Source organism: Eschrichtius robustus, chromosome 15 (assembly GCF_028021215.1).
Source record: "Eschrichtius robustus isolate mEscRob2 chromosome 15, mEscRob2.pri, whole genome shotgun sequence".
NCBI lineage: Eukaryota > Metazoa > Chordata > Mammalia > Artiodactyla > Eschrichtiidae > Eschrichtius > Eschrichtius robustus.
Window position 1 is genome coordinate 20,648,919 of NC_090838.1, and position 27,759 is coordinate 20,676,677.

The 27,759-nt window shown below is 39.6% G+C and overlaps 2 protein-coding genes across 3 annotated transcripts in view; one reads left to right on the forward strand and one right to left on the reverse strand.

The window, feature by feature from the left end:
* Positions 1-5,288, reverse strand: part of HADHA (hydroxyacyl-CoA dehydrogenase trifunctional multienzyme complex subunit alpha) — a 46,703-nt gene extending 41,415 nt beyond the window's left edge. The window contains exons 1-2 of the mRNA XM_068564578.1: positions 5,056-5,288; positions 80-121 (exon numbers count right to left, since the gene is read on the reverse strand). Of these exons, the coding sequence (XP_068420679.1) occupies positions 80-121; positions 5,056-5,122 (109 nt within the window). The 5' untranslated portion in view covers positions 5,123-5,288. The remainder of the gene's footprint in view (positions 1-79; positions 122-5,055) is intronic.
* A 67-nt stretch (positions 5,289-5,355) lies between these two features.
* Positions 5,356-27,759, forward strand: part of HADHB (hydroxyacyl-CoA dehydrogenase trifunctional multienzyme complex subunit beta) — a 43,327-nt gene continuing 20,923 nt past the window's right edge. The window contains exons 1-5 of one of the 2 annotated variants that reach the window (XM_068564579.1): positions 5,356-5,531; positions 11,388-11,462; positions 11,571-11,615; positions 19,869-19,968; positions 24,614-24,658. In XM_068564579.1, the coding sequence (XP_068420680.1) occupies positions 11,396-11,462; positions 11,571-11,615; positions 19,869-19,968; positions 24,614-24,658 (257 nt within the window). In that variant the 5' untranslated portion in view covers positions 5,356-5,531; positions 11,388-11,395. The remainder of the gene's footprint in view (positions 5,532-11,387; positions 11,463-11,570; positions 11,616-19,868; positions 19,969-24,613; positions 24,659-27,759) is intronic. The other variant, XM_068564580.1, reaches the window with a different exon arrangement.

Consider the following 27,759-nt stretch of genomic DNA (forward strand, 5'->3'; position numbering starts at 1 on the left):
AAATTTATTTGTAAACATGTTTATTGCTAAATAAGTATAAAAAGCAAATGTAAGCATATCAACGGGAAGTTAAACTTACTCAGCAAAGCAGAGGACTTTGTAAAGTTGCGGCAAATATAACCTGTAAGAAAAAGGTATTTCAAAATTAATTATTTTACAAAACAGAATTTCCATAGTACCTGCTATACATAACAAAGCTGGACTTTATAACAACCACAACAAAACAAAGTGTTCTAAGCCATTATGGTGACCACTGCTGTATCTTTTTGTTTCAATTATCAGGTCAAATGATTATCTGGATACTAAACGTGGTAGGTGGAAGAATGGCCTCTCAAGGATGCCCATGTCCCCAAAAACCTAGTATGTTAGGTTATATGGCAAAGGGAAATAAAGGCTGCAAATGGAATTAAGGTGGCTAATTAGCTGACCTTAATACAGGGCGATTAGCCTGGATTATTCAGGTACACCCCATGAAATTACAAAGGAGGAGAAAAGGCAAAAGAACCAGAGATGGCAGCATGAGAACTCATTTTGCTGGCTTTGAAGAAGTCAAGGAATGCAGGCAGCCTCTGGAAGCTAGAAAAGGCAACGAAATGGATTTTCCCTTAGAGCATCCAGAATGAACACAGCCCTGCCAACACCTTTGATTTTAACCCAGTGAGACTCATTTCTGACATCCATAACTGTAAGATAATAAATTTCTATTGTTTCAGACACTAAGTTTGTGGAAATTAAGGGCCACAATAGGAAACAAATACACTAAGAAATAAGTAATCTACATAATGTTAGTTCCAAATGTATTCCAAATATATCTCAAGCATGTTCTCCAGCCAGGTCCTCTTGCATTTCTATGGAGAGATGGACTTTCCAGTGTCATGAAAAATAAAATCAAGGGGCTTTAGAGGCTCCATGTTTCTCTCTATCCTGAAGTTCTTTAAAGGAGGGGAAGCGAAGGCACAGAAAAAAGCAGCTTTATACTGCTTTCAAAGGCAAAACAACATACTATTAAAAAAAAAAAACTGTAGATGGCACCAGAACCAGAGTGGGGTGATCGCTGGTTCTGTCTGCATTTTTTTTTCTTTAAGCAATCCAAGTCAGCCCTCATGGTGCAAAGACAAAGGACCCGAGAGTCCAAAGCCTTGGGTTCGACCACCAAGTTTATTATTTACTAGTTGTATGACCATGTACAAGTCTCTCAGAGCATTTCAGTGTCCTTATAAAGATAGAGTAAAAGTGATGTAATGATTATAAAAGTACCTATAAGTCAAAGTCCTACACCAAAGTAAATTAAGATAAGAGAAGCCAGACATCTCCTCAATCTCCAGCGCCTCTACTTCACTAATGATATACTTCCCTTTGCTTTTCCATCATTTGAGATCTGTGTCATCTGTATTTGTGACTCTTCCTTCTTTATATCTGTATCATGGCTCCACAAAGCCTTATCTTGAGATTCTGTCTACAAGGATCTTTGCCTTCCCTGCCCAAATTTTTATCTTTATTACTCACTGTTTTGTTCTCTAATCGCTGCATCTGTAGCAGGTGTTTCCCCCAACTAAACTGCAATCTCCTCCAACATCATCTCATAGTCATTTATTCCACAACAAAAATCTAGTGTGGCCTAGAGTGAACAGAAAGACAAAAATCCCTGTCTTTGTGGAGGAGGTGAAAACAGGCCTGGCATAGATAGGAGTTTCCCTATAAAGTAGAAATTCTGTGGGAGGGGAGCCAGATAATAGGCAATTCTAGCTAGAACAGGGTAAACTGAATTAGTGAGAAGGAACTGATCAGGCATGCAGGGTGGGAGAAGATGGGGTGGAAAGACAGATAAAAAACAAGAAACATAAATATGGAAATAAATATGTTAGAAGATAAGTGCCTAAGGAAAAAAGAAAACAGAGCAGGTGAAGGGGCTTGGACGTGGGTTGTAATTCTGAAGACCAAATATTTGAGACAACAGGTTTGAGCTCATTAGCTTATAAACCATAAGCTCTCACCCACTAACCTACCTCCCCCCCCCCATATAGACATACACAAAACCTCCTCTAAATCAATAGAGACAAGAAACAAAGAGAAAAACAGCAAATGTACAAACATGTCTGGAAAACAATTTCAAACCACAGTCAACTAAATCAAGTTGAAGTACACGGTAGCTTTGCTTTTGGAATCCAGCCTTACTCACTTCCTAATTAGGAGAGCTTACTTTAGAGCAGCGGTCCCCAAACTTTTGGGCACCAGGGACCGGTTTCATGCAAGACAATTTTTCTACGGACCGGTGGGGGCGTGGGGTGGGGGATGGTTCAGGCGGTACCGGCCTGCAGCCCCGGGGGTTGGGGACCCCTGCTGTAGAGCAGCTGGGTGAACTTTAGCCTATATTTCCTGTGCCAGCAAAAGAGAGTGAAACCTCTGGCCTACTTTGTAATCATTTAAATAATTTAACTTGAGAAGATACCTACAAGATGGAAGACTACAGCAGTGCAGGGAGCTGGATTATGCTAACACAAATTTCAAATATGAAAGTGTTATTGTGGTTGTTAACAATCAACAGCTTTTCTCAATATTCAGTACCGGGGGAAGGGACAGGATTAAAGAAGTGAGAGTCAAATTTAAATATACACCGTCTACTAAGGTATTTGCCTACAATTCATTTCCTGTGAAATTATTCTACCACTTAGGTAATCAGGAATTTGGATTTAGAGTAAGAGTGGGAATTAAACAAGATATTTTGGTCAAGATGTGATTTTCATTTGATAGCCATACTAAGAATTACAGCACTCAGGCAGGAATGGGTTAAAACTTCAAGAAATACAAAGCAGCATCAAGAGATTTTAATCATCCATCATTAAACATCATAATCTCATTAAATGTTTGGCAATGCCTTGGCATAGACTTTCAGTTAGGGTTAGGGTTAGGGTTAGTCTGTTGAGCCTAAATGGCAATCCAGGTGTGCAGGTAATTTTAAATTCACTTTCTAGACTTTTTTTCAAAATTTATACATTGCTACTAAAAGGAGCAATAGCTATAATAAGCCATATTTTTTTAATTTTTAAAATTAATTTTTATTCAAGTATAGTTGATTTACCATGTTGTGTTAGTTTCTGCTGTACAGCAAAGTGAATCAGCTATACATATACATATATCCACTCTTTATTAGATTCTATTCCCATATAGGTCATTACAGAGTATTGAGTAGACTTTGCCTGTGCTATACAGTAGGTTCTTATTAGTTATCTATTTTATATATGGTAGTGTGTATATGTCAATCCCAGTCTCCCAATTTATCCCTCCCTCCCCAAGCCATATTTTCTTATAGGTTAAAACACAATGCAAAATATATACACACGTGTGTATATATATTTCTATAAAAAAACATAGAAAACTAGGCTTGTAACCTTTTATGACATGTAAAATGTAAAAATTACTTTAAAAAAGTCTCAGATCTGTATCAACAGAATCATAGTTCTTCAGGGCAGGAAAGAGTTGTAACAGCTAACGTTTATTAACGTTAATAGTAGCACTTACTCCACTTTACACTTTACACCTAAAACTTTTAGGTAAAAGTTTTAGGTAAAACTTTTAGATAAAAAGTTTTAGGTGTAAAACTGCTTTACACCTAAAATAACTCCTTTAAAGCTCACAAGGTGGTATTATTCCCCATTTCACAAATGAGAAAACAGACATAGAAATTACTTGCCCAAGGTCACCAAAGGGTAAGGTCACCAGAGGGTAAAAGGCAGAGCTAGATTCAAACCCAGAAGTCAGACTCCAAATTTAATGCTTTTAATTGCATTACCTTAAAATCAATGGAGGGGAAGCTCAAAAATATACATTTGATATTTTTAAAGTGTTAAACCAAAAATGTGGAAAATAGACAAACTGTCAGGTCACATGACCAAATGCTAACAGTAGGTATGTGAGTAGCAAGGGAATGGGTGATTCTTTTTTTCTTAATCCCTTTCCCCAGTCTTTACAGCATTTCAATTTTCTGTAATCTTATGATTGACGCGCGTGCACACACACACAAAGCAGTCCTGTGGAGACTAAAAACACTGGTCGAAATAAGAAAGCAGAAGAGATTCAATCATTCGAAATTAGTCCCTTACAGTAAAGGGAGATTCCAGACACTCTTCCAAAAACAGCATACGGTATTACCCCGGGGGTTCAGAAGGAGGAAGGCATATTATAAATTATACTTCTAATTAAGTAACCGATATTAAGTACAACATGCAATAAAAAGTCACATTTCACCTTAAAGATTTGAGATGGAAGGAAAATGCTTGATTTTCCAGTCACCCACTTTAACTCTTTCACTGCCAGTTTGAAGACAAAAAGACAATATAGCCAATGCAAGCTAACTGGGTATCGTCAGAAACAAGAGTAGAAATAGTTGTAAAATTATCTAACATCTTGCTCCTTAAGAAAGAGGGTATCTGCGTATTTTTTTTAAAAAATGCTTCTTCTAGCAAATTGCAGAACCTGCCCCTTGAAAATCTATATATTATACGTTCATAGTGGGATTACTGGAACTGCAAGAGTTGCGCTTCCTATTGAAGTGCGGTAATAGGTACAAAAAAAGGTTTTATGGAAAAGGGGCAGGGAATGGCAGTAATTTGCAAGGCTGGTTAATTTCATACAAGAAGGTTTTAAGATGCCTCTTGTTACAGGCAAGGTGCAATGGAGCCACAAAGATGTGACAGACTGACTGGCCTGTCCTAGTCCTCCTAGTCCTCCCAATCTCGTAGGAACAGGCTCAAGGCCATCATTAAAGGAAATAAGAGGAGACCAGCGGAAAGTGCCAGACCGGGAGGACAGGGCTCAGAAACGTTAGGGCTTATGGAGCCCGAAATCGCTGCAGGACTCATGAGAGAGGAAATGTCAGTCCCTGCGCCAGGGAACAAGAGACCGGATCCCAGAGCAGCATCCCTACCCCTTATCCAGGGCTGGGACCCTGGGCCGGGGCAGGGAGGTGGCAGCGATGGGGAGACGAGGCTCCGGGGAAGCTCGGGTCTCCGTAGGAGGTCTGCCCGGGGCTGTTGGGCGCCCTCAACCAGGCCTCACCTGGGCAGCGGAGCATCCTGGAGGGAGTGAAGCGGCTGAGGCTGCCAACTGCCCGGGAGGCCACCATCTTGAGCAGGAACGGACGAAAGTGGAAGGCGCTTCAAGTCGCGGGAGCCAAGCAGAGGACTTTTCTTTCTGTAGCCTGGCTCTGGCCAGGCTCCCGATGTACTGCCTGACTAAAACCGCTATGGCGAGCTGCCGCCGGTTCCTTAACCTCGCCCTTCGCTTCTGGCTAACGGGGCGGAAAGGACACCTTCTCCGCGAGGAGGAAGGAAGGCCAGGGAGGAGGGGGACAGAGTTCCGGATTTTCCAGTCAGGCAGCCGGAGGGCAGCCCGGAAGGCCTGCGAAGCCCGCGGAGCCGCTGGGAAGGGTGAAGGGTCCTTTCTAGGCAGGGCCCGCCCCTTGGTCCAGTCGGGTCCAGTCGCTCGGGTCCAAACCTCGCCGGCAGCAGGAGTCTGAGCCCACGCGAGCTAAGGTGAGAAGGCGCGTGCGCTCGGCTTTCCGCCTGGCCTTTCCGCGGCGAGGTCCGCACTTCCTTTCCCACCTAGTACGCCCGCGGCCGCCTCCTCTCCCTGGGGCAGTGGAGTTCGAGGGAGCGGAATGAAGCTTCTCAATGGGGGTCTCCCGTACCAGTGCAATTTGGGCAGTAATTTGGCCTAGCCTTCGGTCTGTAGTTCAGAGCAGCGGTGTCGCCTGTGTCTTTTAATTTATCACCGCATGTTAACGAACTGTTGTCTTGTGTTTGTGTCGGTTTAAAGCGCTGGCCTGTGTTCCAGTGTTGTTGTTTCACCTGCTTTGCCTGGAGCCAGGCCGGCGGCAGTAGATTCGGTACAGGGCCCGGGGTTTACCCCTTTTATGTTACCGAGGGTGGGTCTCGGTCGTGTGGCTTTTTCGGGACTCGAATGTGGGAGAAGCTGAGACATGCCTGTGTCCCGCTCCGAGTTCCAGGGCTCAAGATTATTTTCTAATCCAGAGGGGACCCGGAGATCATCTGGTCATTCATCCCCTTCATTTATCAGTGAAGCCCATGAATCAGGGTGAGTGAGTTTACCCATGGCCACAGGTGGTAGAAATAGGACTAGAGATCTGCTAACTTCTAGTCAAGACCTCTGCATTGCCTGAAAGCTGTTTTTGTGCTGGAAAGGTAGGCTTGAGTCCCGGAAACAAGTGATTGACTACAAAAAGTAATGTTGAGGGCCCTCTAGGCACTTTCACCGCCATCTCATTTAATCTTCACGATCCCAAAATTGTTATTTGCATTTTGTAGGTGAAGTTTGGGAGGCTCGGAGATTATGTAAATTTTCTGGTAGGTGGCAGAGCCAGGATTCGGCCATAAATTTAAGTCTCACTGTTCACCAGATTGACTGTTCCGCAGGAGAGGGAGAAGGAAGAGGTAGGGAGAAATGGCAGGGAAGTTGAGACTGAATTGAGGAGTATGAAAAGAAAGAAGAGAGGTTTCTGTTTAAAGTTCAAGTCAAATAGTGAATCCCCCATCACTGTGAGCACCTTAAGCAGAAACTGCATGAACAGTGATCTCTTAATTTGCAGAAAGGATTCTTGATGACCTCCAAAGGCCCTCCATCTCACAAGGTTTTTACAGTTCAAAGCTTGCCTCCTGCCCACATAATGCTCTTTCTGCATCTAATTCGGTGTAGCACTTACTGTTTAGATCAAGAGTGGCAAACTTTTTCTGTAAAGGGCCAGATAGTAAATAGTTTAGGTTTCACAACCCACATTGATCTCTGTCACATATTCTTTGTTTTGTTTTGCTCTACAACCTTTTAAAAATGTAAAATCTATTGTTAGCTAGAGGCCCATGGGTTGAAGTTTGCCATCCCCTGATTTAGGTCACCCTTTTGGCTCTTGACTTTTTTGTTTTCTGTATTCTGAGCAAAATCATAAGCTCCATCAAGGGCAGAAATGTTATGCTTCTCACTGTCTTACATAAAGGGGAACTAAATACATTTATACCATCACCCACTAGAATTAATAGCAAGCACATGTATAACCCTTACTATGTATCAGACACTGTTCTAAGTGCCATATGTATATATATATACCTCACAACAACCTATGAAGTAGGTACTTTAATTATCTACAGTTTACAGGTTCATCTTACAGATGAATTATCTACATCCTACTCCTAAAACAGAGAAAGAAAATGGCCTTTGGAGGTCATCAAGAATCCATTTTGCAAATTAAGTAGCTTGCTTAAGGTCATACAACTAGGGTACAGCCAGGATTTGGATTGGGTGGTTTGCCTTTAGTGTTTGTGCTCTTAAGGATATTGTGGATTGTGTCTTAATGATACTGTAATAATGAGCTGTTAGAGCCACTCCATCTTGCTTTCATTACTTGTTTAGTCCCTTCTTCATGTTACTTGCTCCCAGGTTCCTGCAACTTTATGCATCTTTCTATAGTTTCACACCCTACTCAAGCCTACCCAGGCTCCCCAAATCCTTGAGTCAAAATGTATTTCCTAAAGCTTAAAGCAGAAGACAATAACTAGGTCATATTTTGCTTAGTCCTTCTTTCTTTTGAAATCTGTCTCTACTTTTTATTAATTTTTGATGGGATGTATATTCTATTTAATTTTTTTTCCAGAAACTACAGGAAGTCTAAAGAAAATAAATATACCAATAACTCCACCACCCAAAGATAACCACTGTTAACATTTGCTGTGTATTTTTCTGGACTTTTTAAATGCATTTTTATATTTTTATCTATCTATGAAGATATTAGTATATGCAGATTTTCTATAAAACTAGAATTATACTGTACATTAAAAATAAGATGCTCATTGTAAGAAAAATTTTAAGAAGGCAGAAGAATATAAAATGAAAGTCCCTCTTTATCTCGTCCATATATAGATTCAGCTTTATGGATTTTTGTCTGTTTCTGTCATAAAATGGAGTCTTACTGTATATATATTATTCTGCAGCCTGCTTTTTCATTTAGTATATGTTGTGGACATCTTTCCATGTCAGTATATACATGTATGTCATCATGTTTCATTTTTCTTTACAAACTGCTGAACAGTATTCCATGGTATGTTTGTAATACTATAATTTATTTAACCGTTTCCTGATATGTGCATCTACATCTTGAGTATTTCTATTGGCTAGAGATCTATGATTGCTACATATACAACTTGAATATTTCTGTTGCTTAAAGACCAATAAGAAGAATTACTAGGCTCAGAAATTCATAATTCAGAATCTGAGCGAGAACTAAAAATTGCCTTCCAAAAAGGCCTTACCAATTATACTTTTATCAACTGTATATGGAAGTGCTTAAATAGTTCCATTCTTACTAGAATTGTGTGCTAACCATATTCTTAATTTTTGCCACTTAATAACCCCAAAATGACCTTGTTTTAATTTTAAAAAATTTTTATTGTTAGTGAGGTTGAACATTTAAATTTGTATTTATTTGACATTTCTATTTCATCTGTGAATTGCTCATTTGCTCATTTTTCCTTTTGGTCATGTTTCAGGAAGGAGCCTTTCAGCTGCAAATAACAGAAAATTAAACTTAAATTGGCTTAATAAAGGGGATTTGTTGACTCACAGAACAGAAAAGCACAGTGGGAGGGTGGGTTTCAGATATGATTCAATCAGGGCTCTAGTTTCTTTTTTCTGAATTTTCAGCTGTGTCCTCCTTTGAGACCAGCTCTACCTTTACACTAGCTTTTATCATGTTTGCAAACTGCTCTAGCCATGCCAAGCCTCAGAAGGAAAGACGTGTGTTCCAGCATTCCAGGCAGAAGACTTGAATGTCAGACTGACTAAGACCATCCCTAAATCGATACCAGTGGTCAAGGCAATACCATGCACAATTATTTTATGCCTTGGTTGTGTGAACCAAAGAGAATGAGATTATTCGGATTGGCTTAAACCCTGGAGTTGAGCTGGATTCAGTCCCATGTAAACCACATGTGGCAACTGCATAATGGGGTGAAATGGATATTGGGGTGAAAACCACAGATTCCATAATAGATTGTTTCTCTTTTTCCTGTAATTTGTAGAAGTTCTTTATGGAGTATGGGATTTAACCCTTTGTTTTCCATGTTACAAATATTTTCTCTGAATCTATTGTTTGCCTTTTAACTTTAGTGTTTTTTGCTATGTAGATATTTTAAATGCTTATTTAATCAGTTCTTTTAGTTATTCTTTTCCATTATGGCCTCTGAGTTTTATACCATATGTTGGAAGCCTTTCCCCAAGATTATAAAAATATTCTCTGATATATTCTTGTAGTAAGTTAGAAAAATATATATTTAGATTAATGCATCTGTAATTTGTACTTATAGTGTGAGCTATGGATCTAATTTTTTTTCAAATGGTTAGCCATTTTCCCAACAAATCTATTGAGTAATTCATCTTTCTCCCACTTATTTGAAATGTTATCTTTATTACATACTAAATTCTCATACACATGAGTATGCTTCTGAACTTGCTACATCCTGTTCTGTTGATTAGTTTAATTTATTCCTGTGCCAGATTGAACTGTTTAATTACTGGTACTTTATAGAAAGTTTTGATATCTGTTAGAGCAAGGTCCCCCTTTTTTTCAATCAATATTTTCTTGACTAGTTTCATGAATTTTATTTCAAGAGGAACTTTACTTATGGGGATTTATATTCCAGACTCAAGTGGCATCAAATGTAGCTTCTGGAAAAGTGGTGCCCATTGCATGGGCCAATTTGTGTCTCCCTGGCCAGAGTCCCCTGAGTATACCTAGGCTGGTAAGCCTAGAGGTTGGACTCCTCCATCTCTTTCCAATCCATATATTTGGTAAATGTGATCTCTTTTTTTCTTTTTGGAAGCCACAGGGCATCTCTTTTTAGTCAACGAAGACCTAAGAAAAGTTAAACAAGGCTTTTATATTGGCTGTTGCTGTGTAACAAATTACTCCAAAATTTAGCAGCTTAAAACAGTAAAAACTTGTTATCTCATACAGTTTCTGAGGGTCAGGAATTTGGGGGCAAATTAGCTGGGTCGTTCTGACCTCGACTTTCTCATGAGGTTGCAGTCAGAATGCTGGCCAGGGCTGTAGTCATCTGAAAGCTTGTCTGTGCTAGAGGATTCACTTCCAAGCTCAGTCACATGGCTGTTGGCAGGAGGCGTCAGTTCCTCATCACCAGAGCCTCTTCATCGGGCTGCTCCTGAGGTGCCAGCTGGCTTCCCCTAGACCGAGTGATCTGAGAGACAGACCAAGACAGGAGCTGCAGGATCTCTTAACAGCCTAATCTCAAAAGTGACATCTCATCATTTCTGATGTATTCTTTTGTTTACACAGACCAACTATATAAATAAAAATTCAGGGAAGTGGAATTACTGATCAAAAGTTAGGTGCAGTTGTAGTTTTTTGGCAGTTACAGTAATTGCCAAATTGCCCTCCACAGTGATGCGTCTGTGGAGGTGCATCAGTTTACACCCTCAGCAGCAGTATATGAGAGAGCCTGTGTGTGCAGACTACCACATAATGAATATCAGACCTTTAAGTCAAATATTATACCTCTGTGCAGTTTTAATTTGTATTTCCCTTATGAATGAGATTGAACATCTTTTCATGTATCTAAGAGCCATTTGTATTGATATTTCTATTTCTGTGAACAGTTTGTTCATATCCTTTGCCAGTTTTTTTCTTACTGATTTGTAGGAACTCATTTTTGGGAATTTAGGGAAGTATTTAATATATTTTATATATTTTTTAATATAGAGGGGTTTATATTTTTTATTATCTTGAAGTAATATCAAGCTTATAAAAAAGTAGCAAGTGCAGTGTACGAACTTTTTTTTCTTACAGCAGTTAAGATGTGATACTGCACTATCTCTGAATACTTTAGTGTGTATCCCCTTCAAATACAAACATTCCACAAGTCATTCTGCATAATCACAACACAACCATCAAAATCAGGAAGTTCCCATTGGTGGCTTCATGATCATGTCCAGCAGTCTCTACTCCTTTGGCCCTAGAGAAAAGCATAAACTCTGGAGCTAGACTATCTGGCTTCAAATCACAGCTCTGCCTCTTACTAGTCTTTCAATCCCTGTATGCCTCCGCTTCTCATCTCTTACAAAGGGTGTAATAATCATGCGTACTTCATAGGTCCTTGTGAGGATTGGATGGGTTAATGCTTAGATTAGTGGTTTGCATACTATGTCAGTACAGCTATTATATTATTAGAGGAAGGGTAGTTGGTAATAGAGTAAATTTTAAAGTATTTTATAGTAGTCATGGATGAGATATCGGAGATCATAGCCTACACTCTAAGCTACAAATTGTTCAAATAACCCAGAAAGTCTTTTTGTTCTTCTCTTTTTAGATTGAAGAATGACTTCCCTCTTGACTTACACTTTAAAAAATCTTCCCAGTACATCACAATGGGCCCTCAGATTTTGTAAGTTTCATTTGTTCTTTCTTCTTAAGATTAGATTTGGTTGTGTAAGCATCTTGCACAGACATGGAATTGTACTGCTTTTTGTAAACACTTTATTTTGTCTTCCAGCTATGAGACCTTTGAGCTGTTCCTCCCAGTTACGAGCTGCCGCAGGTACAGTAATTTGTAAAAAAAAAAAAAAAAGTCTGATTTAAGAGTTAGATTCTAGAATCTAAATTTGTGAATTTTGAATAAAAACCAAAACTAGTTTGCTAGCTCTCCCTTTTTATGAGCAACATGAACATCACTGTTGCCTTTAAATTAAAACAACATAGGACCAATCAGTAACGATAGTACATGGTGTAGGGTGGGCTCGAGGATGTTGACAGGAGGCTGCTTTCTGGGATGTGGAGCTTGATGGAGTCACGGAGGTTCCATGAACCTTACTGGTCAGTTTAATCAGCTACTGGCTGTCAGTCCTAGAGATGATTAGCTTACAGACACTCTGGAGACTGCTGTGGAGCCAAAAGGTAACTTTTTAAACTTTCAGTGACAGGCTTCTCTGTTAATGAATATCTTCTTAGTCCATGTGCAAGGGGATGCATACATGAAATAGGTGTGACTGTGGAGCCAGTTAATAACAGAAGGTTGTTTAGTCAATATGAAATGAAAAAGGAAGGAAATTTGTTGATTTTATATGGTCTTTTAGACCCTTGGTAAAGACTTCTTCACTGTTGAATACATACTTTTGCAGAACCTACTGTAGGTATGTATCTTCACTGGCCAGTGCTAAAAACGCCCAGACACGTTCTCCTTGCCTGGGTCCTGTATTGACTATGACTTCTGATTTTGGTTTTATTATGGTGTTTCTACTTGAATAATAACTTAATAGAAAAAGCATCTTACTAGGATTCAGAAGACCTCTGCTCTGTTCCAGTTCTACTTCTTTCTGGGCAGTTTGGCCTTGAACCGATCACTTTACTTCCCTGTGCTTTAGTTTCTTTATCTAAAAAAGAATAATAATTTTAGTCTTGTTAACCTCAAGTAGTTATGAAGATATCTCACAGCACTTTGAAAACTGTAAACTCAATATAAGTACAAGATGGGAATTCCCTGGAGGTCCAGTGGTTAGGACTCTGTGCTTCCACTGCAGGGGGTATGGGTTCGATCTCTGGTTGGGGAATTAAGATCCCGCATATCGCGTGGCTCGGCCAAAAAAAAAAAAAAAAAAAAAAAATATATATATATATATATATATATGTACAAGATGATATTTTTATATTGTTTTACGTAAGTATATTGTCAGGGGTCTGTTGCCTAATCTCACCTAGAAAAGTTTCACGTTGTCATGTCACAAATATATTTTCTGTGGCCTCTAAATTCTAATTAGAATATAGATTTGTATAGGCTCACAAAGAATAATTCCTTTCTATCTCATTTCACCTTTTCCCTAATTCTAATGTTCACCCAGGACTTTGCAGTCAGACAAATAGATCTGATTTTTTGCCAACCGGAAAAAGGTCACATTGAATACCAACAGAGGGAAGGCATTTTTCTGGCATATAGAGTATTCTTCTTTATATTGGTCTTAAAGTGTTTTGTGTTTCTGTCTCCCCAACTGTGTTGTGAGCCCTTCTGAGACTTAAGCATTTTAGAGTCCCTGGTGTCTAACACTGTCCTAGCGATTTGTGTTAACGTTGATGGTGATAGTGGTGCAAGAGGGCACATGATAAGACAAAGGAATGTTACCAGCTGATTTGAGAGGAGGGAGTGGGAATGTACCCCTTCTGAACAGGTTTTAGGTTGCAATAATTTTGTAACTAATTCCTCTTGAATTTCATGTGAATATGCTTGACGGTGCTGTTAGGATGAAGGAATTAGAATAGAGGGATACAGGTTTATTGATGTTTCCAGTCATCAGATTGACTGGAAATGTGTCTGATGGAAATTTTGACTTATTCAATGGCTATATATACTATGCATCTTCCTTGACTTACAGTAGGGTTACATCCTGACAAATCCATCATAAGTTGAAAATATTGTAAGTCAGGACTTCCCTGGTGGCGCAGTGGTTAAGAATCCGCCTGCCAATGCAGGGGACACGGGTTTGATCCTTGGTCCGGGAAGATCCCATCTGCCGCGGAGCAGCTAAGCCTGTGCGCCACAACTACTGAGCCTGTGCTCTAGAGCCCGCAAACCACAACTACTGAGCCCGCGTGCCACAACTACTGAAGCCCATGCACCTAGAGCCTGTGCTCTGCAACAAGAGAAGCCACTGCAATGAGAAGCCTGCGCACCACAACAAAGAGTAGCCCCTGCTTGTCACTAGAGAAACGCCCATGCCCAGCAACGAAGACCCAATGCAGCCAAAAATAAATAAATAAATGAATAAGATTGTTAAAAAAAAAAAAAAAGAATATATTGCAAGTCAAAAATGCTTTTAGTACATCTAATCTACCAAACATCATAGCTTAGCCTAGCCTACCTTAAACGTGCTCAGAACACATTGGGCAAAATCATCTAACACAGGCCTATTTTATAATAAAGTATTGAATGTCATGTAATTTATTGAATATTGTACTGAAAGTGAAACACAGAATGGTTGTAAGTGTATTGGTTGTTTACCCCCGTGATTGTGTGACTGGGAGCTACGGCTCACTGCTGCCCAGCATCATGAGAGAGTATCATACCACTTACTGCTAGCCTGGGGAAAAAAGTGAAAATTCAGAATTCAAAGTATGGTTTCTACTGAATGTGTATTGCTTTTGCACCATCCTAAAGTTAAAAATTCATAAGTTGAACCATGGAAAGTCAAGGACCATCTGTTTATCTGTGTATCTATATCCACAGACGTATATATATATATATAAAACAACAGTATAATACCTGGAATGTCTTCTCTCTGCTTTGACTGATTTTTTTTTTTTTTTAATGAAGGGTTTTTTTGTTTATTTATTTATTTATTTATTTAGTTTTGGCTGCGTTGGGTCTTCGTTGCTGTGCGCGGGCTTTTCTCTGGTTGCGGCAAGCGGGGGCTACTCTTCATTGCGGCGCGCGGGCTTCTCATTGTGGTGGCTTCTTGTTGCGGAGCACAGGCTCTAGGCACGTGGGCTTCAGAAGTTGTGGCATGTGGGCTCAGTAGTTGTGGCTCACGGGCTCTAAGTGCAGGCCCAGTAGTTGTGGCACACGGGCTTAGTGGCTCCGTGGCATGTGGGATCTTCCTGGGCCAGGGCTCGAACCCGTGTCCCCTGCATTGGCAGGCGGATTCTTAACCACTGCGCCACCAGCAAAGCCCTCTGCTTTGATTTTAATTGTGTTTGTGAAATACAGAATGTATATGTCAGCCATAGAATCCTAGGTTTGGAGTTGGGAGGAGTGCTTGAGGTCATCTAATCTAGCTCCCATATTTGCAAATAAGAAATTTTTGGCAGAGCAGGGACTAGAACCCAGATATTTTAACCCCCTTTTCAGATTCTTATACTACATTGCTACTGAGTGCCCATAGCACTGTGGAATATATAAAAAAGAGCCTTTGAGAAAATTCTGATGTGATTAGCAGCCAGTGTGCACATGAAACAGAATTAGAGTCCTTTGGGTGACTGTTCAATATATAATGAATATTATTTTTAAATGTGACTTCTAGTATTACTTTAATTACTTTATAACATGCTAAATTGTTTGGCCAATTTTTGCCCCATAGGTTGCCATAGAAGTTAAGAGGCAGGAACTACAGGTAGCTGTAGTTATCAGGGAAGGCTTTATTTAGGAGGTGGAATGTGAACTAGGCCTTAAGGGTAAGTAAGGATTAGATGGACAGAAAGGAGCCACTCAGATGGGAGGGTATATGAATGAAGGCAAGGGGTGTGAAATGAAGTCAAGGCTGTGAGGGACTGGGGGCTTGCTCATCTTGCTACATGTTGAGAAGTGATGGAGAACGTTTTTGGATCATTCAGTTGGAACCAAGTAAAGCAAGGAATTTGTTAGAAGAGTTAGGAATTTGAATTTTATCTGAAAGTGTGTAAAAGGAACATGCGGTCAGTTCTTAAAAAGTGGAATGATGGGGCTTCCCTGGTGGCGCAGTGGTTGAGAATCTGCCTGCCAATGCAGGGGACACGGGTTCGTGCCCTGGTCTGGGAAGATCCCACATGCCGTGGAGCAACTAGGCCCGTGAGCCACAACTACTGAGCCTGCGTGTCTGGAGCCTGTGCTCCGCAGCAAGAGAGGCCGCGACAGTGAGAGGCCCGCGCACCGCGATGAAGAGTGGCTCCTGCTTGCCACAACTAGAGAAAGCCCTCGTACAGAAACGAAGACCCAACACAGACAAAAATAAATAAATAAATAAATTTATTAAAAAAAAAAAAAGTGGAATGATGTGATGGTATGTCATCTGACTTTTCCTCTCATCACTTTATTCTCTCCAAGGTCAGTCACAAGTAATCTGCAAATCTTCAAACTTAGTGGCCTTTTTTCAGTCCTCATTCTCCTTGAGTGTTGAAATATTTGACCATCCTCTGCTCCTTGATACTCTCCTGCCTTTGCTTTCATGCACTGTTTTCTCCTCAGTCTCCTACTACCTCTGAAGTTTACCCTCTGTCCCACATTTTCTCTCTGCCCTCTAAATGTGGGGAGATCACAAAACCAAGTGTCTTTTATTGTGACTAAGGGGCCCACTCAAGTTAAGGATAAGAGGGCTTGAGGACTACAGCTAGGGAGGCATTAGGAACCAAGCAGCTCTAGGGGCAGCCGCTTTGTCTCAGTCATGGCCACATGGTGTGTCACTTTCCTGGCCTTCCTGCTTCTCTTTATATTCTTCTTCACTCCTCTTGCTGGCTTCTTTGCTCACTCAGGGTTTTTGCTGCCCCATAACGCTTACTTAAAAATAATTTCAGTTTATTATCACCCTGGTTCTTCCTCATGGCATCTTTTCAGCTTCAACTAATTGGTATTTTTCTCCATGCTTTGCTTAGATTCCTGTGAGAGAGAATCAGATGCAGCTTATCACTTGTAGGTAGATGACATGGGTTACTGGTTGGCCACTCTATGGATTGACTTCAGGTAGTCAGGTAGTACCCACCCTGAATCTAACCAGCTTTGGGTGTGGGCTTAGGGACATGACGTCTATGATTGCCCCTTTGCAGGGACTCTAAGCAGGGCAGCTCCATTTAGAGGGGGCTATGGGTGAGCAGGCACTGCAAAATATGTCTCTGCTTTTCTTCTGGTTTTTTTTTTTTTTTTTGAGGGTAGAAAGTGAGATTTATTGAGTACACTGCAAGGGAGCAGCGGGCGAGACCAAGAGGGGGTCTTCCCTGGGGGAAGAGAAACTGGGCTTCTTTTTGGTCCCTTTTGGTCACCCTTGGGTTAATGTTCTACCCATATGGTGGTTAGGGCTGCGTGTGTCATAGCTCAATCTTCCTGGTATACCAACTGCTTGCGACCGTTGGTAATTTCCATTGGGGGAGGGTGTGATTGTCTTATCTTGAAAGGACCTCCCCAGCCTAAGATGGCTGTTCTGTTGTTAAGCTCCACATTTCCCCCTAACAGATCAGCAAAGTCAAATCACTGACATCTGGGTGACAATATCATCTCATGCTACTTCTGCTGAGAAGGGGCGATGTGGGGTCCCGGTTGGCTTTGCTGATCGGCCATGGGGCTGTGGGATAGTGTGTGAATAGAAATTTGGGGAGGCCTGTTCAAGAGTAGTCAACTATATTGATTCTAGAGGTTGGAGTCCTTGTCTTGTCACCATTTGTGGCTTGATGGAATGAAATCGTTTTTGTAGTGACTCACTTGAAGTACCTGGAAATGTTGGTGGATCAGGATGGACGGTCCTCAAGGGAGGATGGAAAGAGAAGGGGAATCTCACAGCATGCCTGGATTCGCCAAGCCGCTGCTGCCGACTGCACCAGGCGTTGGAAGTGAGGAGTACCAAGGCTAGGGCCAAAGGACACTGCCACCCAATTAGGCAGGGACGGTTGGTCGGTATGGGACTGGGTTTTAGGTCCGCTGAAGAGTTGCCTTGGCCAGGATGCGCAATCCCCGAGTCTCCAGGGACCTCAGACCATCGGCAGTGTTGAAGAGGAGAAAAGACCATTTCCAGAATGTACCCCTTAGGACGACAGCAAGTTGGAGTCTCGTCCTGGAGGCCTTTGGGTCCCACCAAGGAGTAGACGTGGCCATTTGCCCCGAGTCAGTAGGCCGATCACTACCTGTTGGAAGACGGATCAGAAAACGCAGAGAGAGGAGAGAGCGGTCTGGTCCCCGTACAGGCCATCAAAATGCCACAGAGTGCGGCGATGGGGCTGGCAACATGGGTGGTAAAAGAATTTACCAAGCCAGAAGTGAGGGTAGAAAGCGAGATTTATTGAGTACAACGTAAGGGAGTGGCAGGCAAGACCAAGGGGGCATCTGCCGCTTCTGTATTCTAAAATGCATATATATCATGGCTCTCCCAGCTACACCTCACTTCTCTTTGGAGCTTTAGTTTTGCATTTCTAGCTCTCTGTCAAATGGACATATCCACCTGGGTGTCTCTCCATCACCTCAAAGTTAGCATGTTTAAAATTGAGGTCACTTTTCTTCCAAAACCAGTTCTTACTCTGTGTAGAATAGCTAGGTTTTCTTAGTGTCTAAGCTTCCTTTATAATCCTGTTTTCCTTTCTTTCCATATCTGTTTGGTCACCCAAATACATAGTCTTCCTTTATAAAATCTCTTGTATTGGTCCCTTCCTTTCCATTCACAATGATACTGCCTTTATTTTGGCCGTTAGCACCACATGCTTGTTTTTGCTACAGACTCCTTGATAATCTCCACGTGACTTTATCTCCTTCACCAACCAGTTAGAGCTGCGAGGAGAATCTTTGTACCCCATTTTATCATGACTCTTAGCTTTCACTACTATTTTCTTTAAGTTGGTTGTAGATATTTATCATAAATAGCTCTCTGTGACATAAGTGTGTGTGGTAAGGTGATTGTTAAAATTTTATTCCCAATTCTTTAGGATTTTTCTCTTTCTCTGGTAATGAAGGAGTGATGATAGGAGATGAATTTCAACATTAACAGCAATAAGAAAAGAATGAGACACATGTAGATACACACAGAGATCTTCCAGCTATATTGTTAAGTCAGAAAAGTAAACATAATACACAAGTGTGTGTATGTACATGCATAAAAAGAAAAAAAGTGGTAAAGTATATACACCAAATTAGCAGTATCTACCTCTGGGAAGGAAATTACATGGCAGCAGAAGACATAAAGAGGGAACTTTAGTTTTACTCTCCATATTTTAGTTATGTTTATTTTTCTTTTAACCACCAGGATATGTTCATGTTTTATTTTTTAATTAAAACATTAGAGAAAGTTTGCTCTCTTTTTTAAAAATTTATTTTATATGTTTATTTTTGGCTGCGTTGGGTCTTTGTTGCTGCTCATGGGCTTTCTCTAGTTGCAGTGAGTGGGGGCTACTCTTTGTTGCGGTGCATGGGCTTCTCATTGCGGTGGCTTCTCTTATTGCAGAGCACGGGCTTCAGTAATTGTGGCTCGTGGGCTGTAGGCGCGCGGGCTCAGTAGTTGTGGTGCACGGGCTTAGTTGCTTCGCAGCATGTGAGATCTTCCCGGACCAGGGCTCGAACCCATGTCCCCTGCATTGGCAGGCGGATTCCTAACCACTGTGCCACCAGGGAAGCCCCAAGGTTGCTCTTTTGATGTTAGAAAATAACTAGACAAATTGAGCCAGAATTCAGGAAGCATGCTGGGTTTTTGTAGAATGGCAGTAGTCACCAACCAAATGCCTTTATTTCTACATAGAAAAGCAAGAATATTAAGCTATATGAAGACTAAACGATATCAGTCATTGTAACTTCTAATATTAAGGGCAGACTTAATTGGTTGCTTTCAGTGGAATAGATTGTCAAACATTTGATTAAAAAAAAACAAAAAACATTTGTTAATGGCATAAACAACCTTATCATTAGGTATAATCTCTGTATTTACCTTAAGTATTTTTTTGAAATTTGTAAATGCTAGTTAATTTCTTAATCCTTTTTTTTTTTTTTTTTTTTTTTTTTTTTTAGTTCAAGTGGTTTGGTAAATGACAAATGCAGCTTGGCATTGAATGATATAATTCTTCTTAGAATGTCTGTCTTTAAAAATGTAAAAAGTCATTTGTCTTCGTATATTTTATTTTATTTTTTTAAGATTTTTTTGATGTGGACCATTTTTAAAGTGTTTATCAAATTTGTTACAATACTGCTTCTGTTTTATGTTTTTGGTTTTTTTTTGTCCCCGAGGCATGTGGGATCATAGCTCCCTGACCAGGGATCAAACCCGCACCCCCTGCATTGGAAGGTGAAGTCTTAACCACTGGACTGCCAGGGAAATCCCTGACTTCATATATTTTAGTTAATTGTTCTTTGAACTTTCTCTGAAAGCTGTCCAGACGAAATCGAAGCAAACCTTAGCCAAACCCAACATAAGGAACATTGTGGTGGTGGATGGTGTCCGCACTCCATTTTTGCTGTCAGGCACTTCGTAAGTATGAAATGATTTTGTTACATGTTCTTTCTTTCTGTCTTTTTCTTTTTTCTCTCCAGCTGTATTGAGGTGTGGTTAACAAATAAAAACTGTATATATTTAGGTTGTACACAGTGATTTTTTTAAGGTATTCAATGTGATGATTTTATATATATACATACTGTGAAATGATTACCACAGTCGAGTTAATTAACACATCCACCACCCCATGTACTTTATTTATTCCTTTTTTTAAGGCACTTTCAAAAGGGATCTTTGTCAGTGTAACCCAGTAGGTAATACTGTTGCTAGTGGACTAATATATGAAAAACATTTTCATGAAATTAATACAGAATAAGTCAAGCCAGTGGTGAAATAATGTGACAAAATTTGTTTTTTATCCTTTCTCCTGAGTAAGCCTCATGTAGTGTTAGATTGAACCAGTCATATTTTAAAAACCTAGTGTGGGACCAGATAGTTTGCTTCTAACAGAGATATCCTTTCCTTATCTGAAGATAAGTACTGTACGTTGTTTCTGTGCCTCTTCAGAAGTTTGAATATGGAGAATGTGGGCCCATGGGCATTCTGAAGGGCCTTTAATCTATGGCTTTGGTTTCCTGGAAATTATCAGAATTGGAGTTGATGGACTGGTCCAAACCCTGGTACAGCACAACCCCAAATATATGGAATAAGTATGATCCTAGGGGGCTTCCCTGGTGGCTCAGTGGTTAAGAATCCGCCTGCCAGTGCAGGGGACACGGGTTCGAGCCCTGGTCTGGGAAGATCCCACATGCCGCGGAGCAACTAAGCCCGTGAGCAACTAAGCCCGTGAGCAGCTAAGCCCGTGAGCTACAGCTTACTGAGCCTGCGCGTCTGGAGCCTGTGCTCCGCAACGGGAGAGGCCGCGACACTGACAGGCCCGCGCACCGCGATGAAGAGTGGCCCCTGCTCTCCGCAACTGGAGAAAACCCTCGCACAGAAATGAAGACCCAACACAGCCAAAAATAAATATAATAAATAAATAAATTAAAAAAAAAAAAAAAAAAAGAATGATCCTAGGGCTTCCCTGGTAGTGCAGTGGTTGAGAATCCACCTGCCAATGCAGGGGACACGGGTTCGAGCCCTGGTCTGGGAAGATCCCACATGCTGCCGAGCAGCTGGGCCCGTGTGCCACAATTACTGAGGCCTGCGCGTCTGGAGCCTGTGCTCCGCAACAAGAGAGGCCGCGATAGTGAGAGGCCCGTGCACCGCGATGAGGAGTGGCCCCCGCTTGCCACAACTAGAGAAAGCCCTCGCACAGAAACGAAGACCCAACACAGCCATAAATAAATAAATAAATAAAATTAAAAAAAAAAAAAAAAAGAATGATCCTAGACCAGCCCCCAAGTTCCCCAGAACCAAACTGCTGTTCTCCCTAGACTTTCCTCCTCCTTTTTTGTCCCCAAGTGAGGCCCAGGCTGTCCAAAAGTTGACGATGGACATTGGGAACTAGGTGCAAACTAAATGAAACATTTGTTCTATTCTGTTTAGATTGTTTTATTGTTCGTATTTTGAACTAGCAGTTACTAACTTAAAAACATTGCTAGGGAATGTCAGGCATCTGCTAAAAATAACGAGACCTTTCTGTACTAATATGGGAAGATCTTGAAGATATGTTAGGTGTAAAAAGTAAGGTTCAGAGCAGTGTGTATAATGCCACCGTTTGTGGAAGATACAGACCTGTGTGTGTGTGTGCACACGCATACATACACAAACGTTCGTTTTTAAACGATAGTTTAGAACCTAGAGAGTATTTTCTTATATAAGTGAATGCTGGTGAAGTTTCTTCATTCACCCTCTTCTCTCAATATAGTATTATAACTTTCCTGTACTGACACAACAGCAGTAAGAGTAAGAATCTGAAGCTTTAGCAGCAAAGAAGTGATGAGAGGGTATCCTCCTTGTACTCCGCAGTAACAGGGTAGGAAAAGAAAGTTCCATCAAGAGAAGAAAGTTCTTGGCTAGGAAGACCATTTTTTTGTAAGGGCTGTTTGTATACTGTGTAGAAGTTTGATTCCAACTGTTTTACTAGCTGTTAAAAAAAATACAAACACGCTCAACTATATAATTTACTTACATTATTTAAACATTTGCTTTGATAATTGGTATTTGCGTGAAGTTTGAGATATTCAGCACATTAACATAGGGTTTATTCCTTTTGTTGTGTTTTATTATTGTGTTTTAGTTTAACTTAGGATCCTAATTGAGAAAGATAAAGTTCATGAGTAATTTAGTGACACAGAGAAGAGCGTTGAGTAATGTAAGAAAATACAGTTAATAGAGAAGAAAGAATAAAAATTTTAAGGCAATATTCATGTATAGAACAAAAGTGACCAAAAAATAATATAGAAGGAAGAATTTATAGAGAAGACAAATAGTTAAGTCATATTATTAATCTTATGAGTGAGGCGACAAATGAGTCTTCTATAATAGTAGATCATTTTCTAGGTAGAAAAAGATCTTTTTCTGTTTAATTTGAAGAAGCTTTGCTTTCAACTTGAGTGATATTTGAAAGACCAGGTTTTTCTTAGAGGTAGAAAGCGCTTTGGAAGCACTCCTAGAAGTACACTCCAACAGTGACATTTGGGAGTCTATCAGGCATCCTGGTAGAGAGGGGTATAGGAGCATGAGAATAAAGATTGTAAAATGCTAACTAATTATGGTTCAGACATTTTAAAATTGACACACAACTTTTTCCCAAGTTATTCTGCTCTAAATTTGAGGGAACTGGTTTTACCTATGAAAGATTTTTAAAACTACTGATGATTCTTCTGTGATTCAGAGTAAAAGTAAAAACATTTTTGGATTTTTTAGGTTATAATTTTTAGGAATTTAAAGAATGAATATTCTTATATAATCCAATGGTTAAATCTTTGACTTAAAGGGAATTTATTTTTTAAATTTAAATAGACACACAGAGTTCACATCCACATCTTGGTTTCTAAATACCCATTCTTCAGTAGAAGGAACCAGGCTTCCTAGAAGAATGACTAGGTCTGGGCCAAAAAAAAATACAAGATGCACCTGGAGCATTTCGGAGTGCCAGAAAGTAAAGAAGTGCTTTTAAAAAATGGAGCATGTCAATAGGACACAGGACTGGGAATTCCCTGGCAGTCCAGCGGTTAGGACTTGGTGCTTCCATTGCCAGGGGCCCGGGTTCAATCCCTGGTCAGGCAACTAAGATCTTGCAAGCCATGTGGCTCCGCCAAAAAAAAAAAAAAAAGAGGACCAACCTAAAATAACTTTCAATGACAAAACCTGGAACAATTTAATTAATAAGTTATGATGGTATTATACCATAACCCAAAGAATACATCAGATATCTGTGAGTTCAATCTGATATAAATAAATGATTGAATAAAAAATAAAAGAGAAAGGACAAATCTTTCTTAAAGAAAAATTTCGGTTAATAAATACAGAAGGAATGAGGAAAATAAATAAATAAATCACCATTAGAACACCACAGGAATAATTGCTGCAACCAAGATCTACGAATGAATGCTAAAATTAGTGGGTGAGAAATGTTAAGAAGAAACAAGATAACTGCATAGCCTCAACTCTCTCCCCTCAAGTATTTATTAACTACTGTGATGATTTTAACATATGTCCATAATTTCTTTGTTACTTTTTCCACTAGGAAGTAGAGCTTAATTCTTCTCCCCTTGAGTAAGGGCCAGAGTAGTGACTCATTTCTAACAAATTGAGTTCAGAAAGGGAAAAATAGTGAAGAAAACCATACTTTAACCAAGTGGTCAAGTTAACATCACCAGTAATAAGTCATGTTGCTCTCACGTACACTCTGATAAGAAGCAATGGGAAGACACTTCACCTCTGTGATACACTTCCCTCAAATCCATAACCCCAGTCTTCCAAGTGTCAAGGTCAAGAAAGATAAGGGAAGACTGAGAAACTGTCACTGATTGGAGGAGATTAAGGAAGCATGACAACAAAATGCATAGATTAAGGAAGCATGACAACAAAATGCATAATGCCCTTTTACTGGAACAGACCAGTAAAAGGGCATTAGTGGAAAAACTGGTGAGGTCCAGATAAAGTTAGTAGCTTAGTGAATTGTATTGTGCCAGTATTAATTTCTTAGTTTTGACAAGTACATCATGGTTATGTAAGATTAGCTTTAGAGGAAGCAGGGTAAAGAGTATACAGGAACTCTGTTCTATCTTTCCAATTCTTTGTAAACCTCAAATTACTTCAAAACAAAATTTTCTTAAAAGTCCTAATATATTGCTCATGTCCCTTGAGACATCACAAAATAAATAATGAATTTTTTAAAAATAAGATAAAGGAGAACTTAAAAGGTGGGGTTGAAATAAAAATATTTTATTAAATAAAATATTAAATGTTAAATATTTAACATGTGTCATGCTGAACAATAAGACAGTGGGCAAGATTCTTGTTCGTTCTTAGCCAGCTCAAAAGGAGTCAAGGCTTGCCAGATTTTTAAGGATGACAAATAGCAAAGTCACACTATTTCTTCATTTGGAATGATGTTAAGTGCATTTATAGCAGCATATGTTAGATTATTTCTTTAGGTATTTCAAACAGAATGAAAAACATTTTTTATTAAAGCTCTAGGCTTTTGGTTTAAATTATTTTCTTTCCCCAGATATAAAGACCTGATGCCACATGATTTGGCTAGAGCAGCGCTTTCGTAAGTAAATGCAGTTTCATTTTAGTTCTTATTTCATTAAAAGTACTTTTCTCCAGTTTTTACACTTGAAATAGCATATTTAATAGAATTTCCATATCTAAGATATGTTAACTTTTATGTGGTGAGAAAAAACACATAGTAGATTTTACAAGATTCATTTATTCTTCATTTTAGCCATATGTGCTACACAAATTCAAGCAGCTGGTGAATGTCAGCGACCTTTATTTTGTAGGCTTGACTATTTCTTGGCATTGACAGTATTCCTTAATGAGTACTGTAGCTAGCTGCCAGTTGTAAACAATGTAGGGCTAGATTGATCAGGCTAGTCCTACATTGATCAGGCTAAATACAATACATATATTTGATGATTATCTTAGAAACATCATACTGTACGAGGATAGCTGAACAAATTATGTAAATACAGATGCAGAACCTGTGTATACAGAGGACCAACTGTACTATGCCATTTTATTTAAGGGACATGAGCATCCTCAGATTTTGGTATCCCTGGTGGGATGGGGATGTGGTTATTTATCTAGAAAAAAGCCTAGAATGAGACCTGAAGGTTCCTGTGCAAACCAAATAAAAATTAGATGTGGTTGCATGAGATTGAGATGGAAGAATAATTTGATGAGAGTCAACATGTAAGGCATTATCATTCATTGATGCTTTGCCTTTGTGTCTTCAAGCAGCTACAGGTCTTTCATAGTTTGAAAAAACCCTTCTTTGCACCTTTCTGCCCATCTTGTTCTGTTTGTTCTCTTCCTGCCAGCCTTTAAGAATGAATGAAAGCAGCAGTTGCTTTTCTTTTCTTACTATCCATTTATTCTCCTTAATCCCATAATTGCTTCCATTCCCATTGCTCTACAGTAACTATACTTTGGAAGCTTCTCTTAATAATGACTGTGTAATCACTAAACGCACCATTTTTTTCTCAGACCTCAATGACTTTGTCTTCTATAGCATTTGACACTGTCAGCTGTACTTGAAACTGTCTTCCTTTGACTTCATGTTACACCATTATGATTTTCCTTCCATTTTCTGACTGATTCTTTTCTACTTCTTAAAAAACTGGATCCCTTCTTCTATCTCTTTTTTAAAGGTATTTTGTAAGTTTTAGTCCTTAGAACTTTGCATTTCTCTGTATGCATGCTTTTCCCTAAAAATCTCATCTACTTAATCTTTATTTTTTTATGTAGAGGACTTCCAAATCTCTAAATCTGACCTCTTTTCTTAGGTATCTCAAGCTCAGTGTGTAAAAAATAAAAATTATCTTTTCCCTGAAGCCAGCTTACTTTCCTGTTCCTGATAATGGTGCTATTTCTGATTATGGTCCCAGGCTGGAGATTTACAGGTTTTTCCTCAACTTTCTGAATTAAAAAATGTCAACTATACAATAAAATTGAAAGTGAACACCTAAATACCCCTCACTTAGCATTAATAAGTGTTATTATTTTGCCATGTTTTCTATAGCTTATGGTTTGAAGCATTTGACATTGTTTCAGGCATCTTGATACTTCAGCCTTAAATTATTCAGCTAGTACTCCTAAGAATGAGGACCTTCTCTGTTATCCACAATACCATTACCATAGCTAAGATGATAATGACTGTATGATAACTTCTAATATCCAGTTCATAGTCACATCCCCCTCACTTGTTCCAAGAATGTCCTTTCTTTTAATTTTTTTTTTTTCCAAACCAGGACCTGGTCAAAGTTCATATTACAAATGAACATGTCTCTTTGGTCTCTTTTAATTTAGGACATCCCTCCACTCCACCCCCCATGACAGTGACTTTTTGAAAAGACCAGGCCAGCTGGCCTGTAGAATGTCCCACATTCTGGGTGTTTCTTCGTAGTAATATTTAACTTTCCTCTGAATTTCCTATAAACTGGAAGTTAGATCTCTAAGCTTGATTAGATTCAGGTTAAACATTTTTTGGTAAGAATGCTTCATAGGTAAAGTGCATGGGTATTGCATCATGTTAAGAGGCGCATGATGTGTAATGTTAAATCTAACCACTCGGTCACGGTGATCAGACCACTAGATCTCTTGATTATAAAGGTGTATTTTTTTCCTTTGCAATTAGTAAGTCACCTGTAAAGTGATATCTTAACACCATGTAAACATCTTGTTCCCCAACAACCTTTGACCAAATGGTCTTAGCATTCATTGATAATTTTTGCCAGGATTAGTTATTACATTAGAGATTACAAAATTATGACTTTGATCATTCTTTTATTCCTCCTATATTTATTGGTTGGTATTTTTCTATAAAGATCAGCTTTCCTTTTTTTTTTTTTAAGTGATGTGGACTTAACGAATTTTTATTTATTAATTGTGTTAAAGCCAAGCTTGGTCACTGTTCTTTTTGAAGCTCAGATTATCCCATAGTTTATCTGTGGGAGTTCCTTCAAGTTGGCTCCTATGGCCCTTTTGTTTGTTAGTATAATATTGTTTTTTGAGTGTAATTTGCATACAATAAAATGCATATATTTTTAAGTATATAGTTTGATGAATTTTGTCAAATGTGTACACCCTTGTTCCTGTTTTTGCTATGGTCCCATTAATCTTTGAGTGCTTTCTTATTTTTGGCACAAAAAAGATCAGAGAGGTTCACTTTGTACTTTTCTTGCCTTAGACCTGGCCTCAGTCGTTTTTTAAAAAGTTAATACCTTTAGGGATTCCCTGGTGGCACAGTGGTTAAGAACCCGCCTGCCAATGCAGGGGACACGGGTTCGAGCCCTGGTCCAGAAAGATCCCACACGCTGCGGAGCAACAAGGCTCGTGTGCCACAACTACTGAGTCTGTGCTCTAGAGCCCGCGAGCCACAACTACTGAAGCCCACGAGCCACGACTACTGAAACCCACGTGCCTAGAGCCCGTGCTCTGCAACAAGAGAAGCCACCGCAATGAGAAGCCTGTGCACCGCAACGAACAGTAGCCCCCGCTCGCCGCAACTAGAGAAAGCCCACACGCAGCAATGGAGACCCAATGCAACCAAAAATAATTAATTAATTAATTTTTTTAAAAAAGTTAATACCTTTGCTGGTAAATGGCATTTAGAAACCAAGTCTGAGTTCAAGATGTGCTCATTCCTAC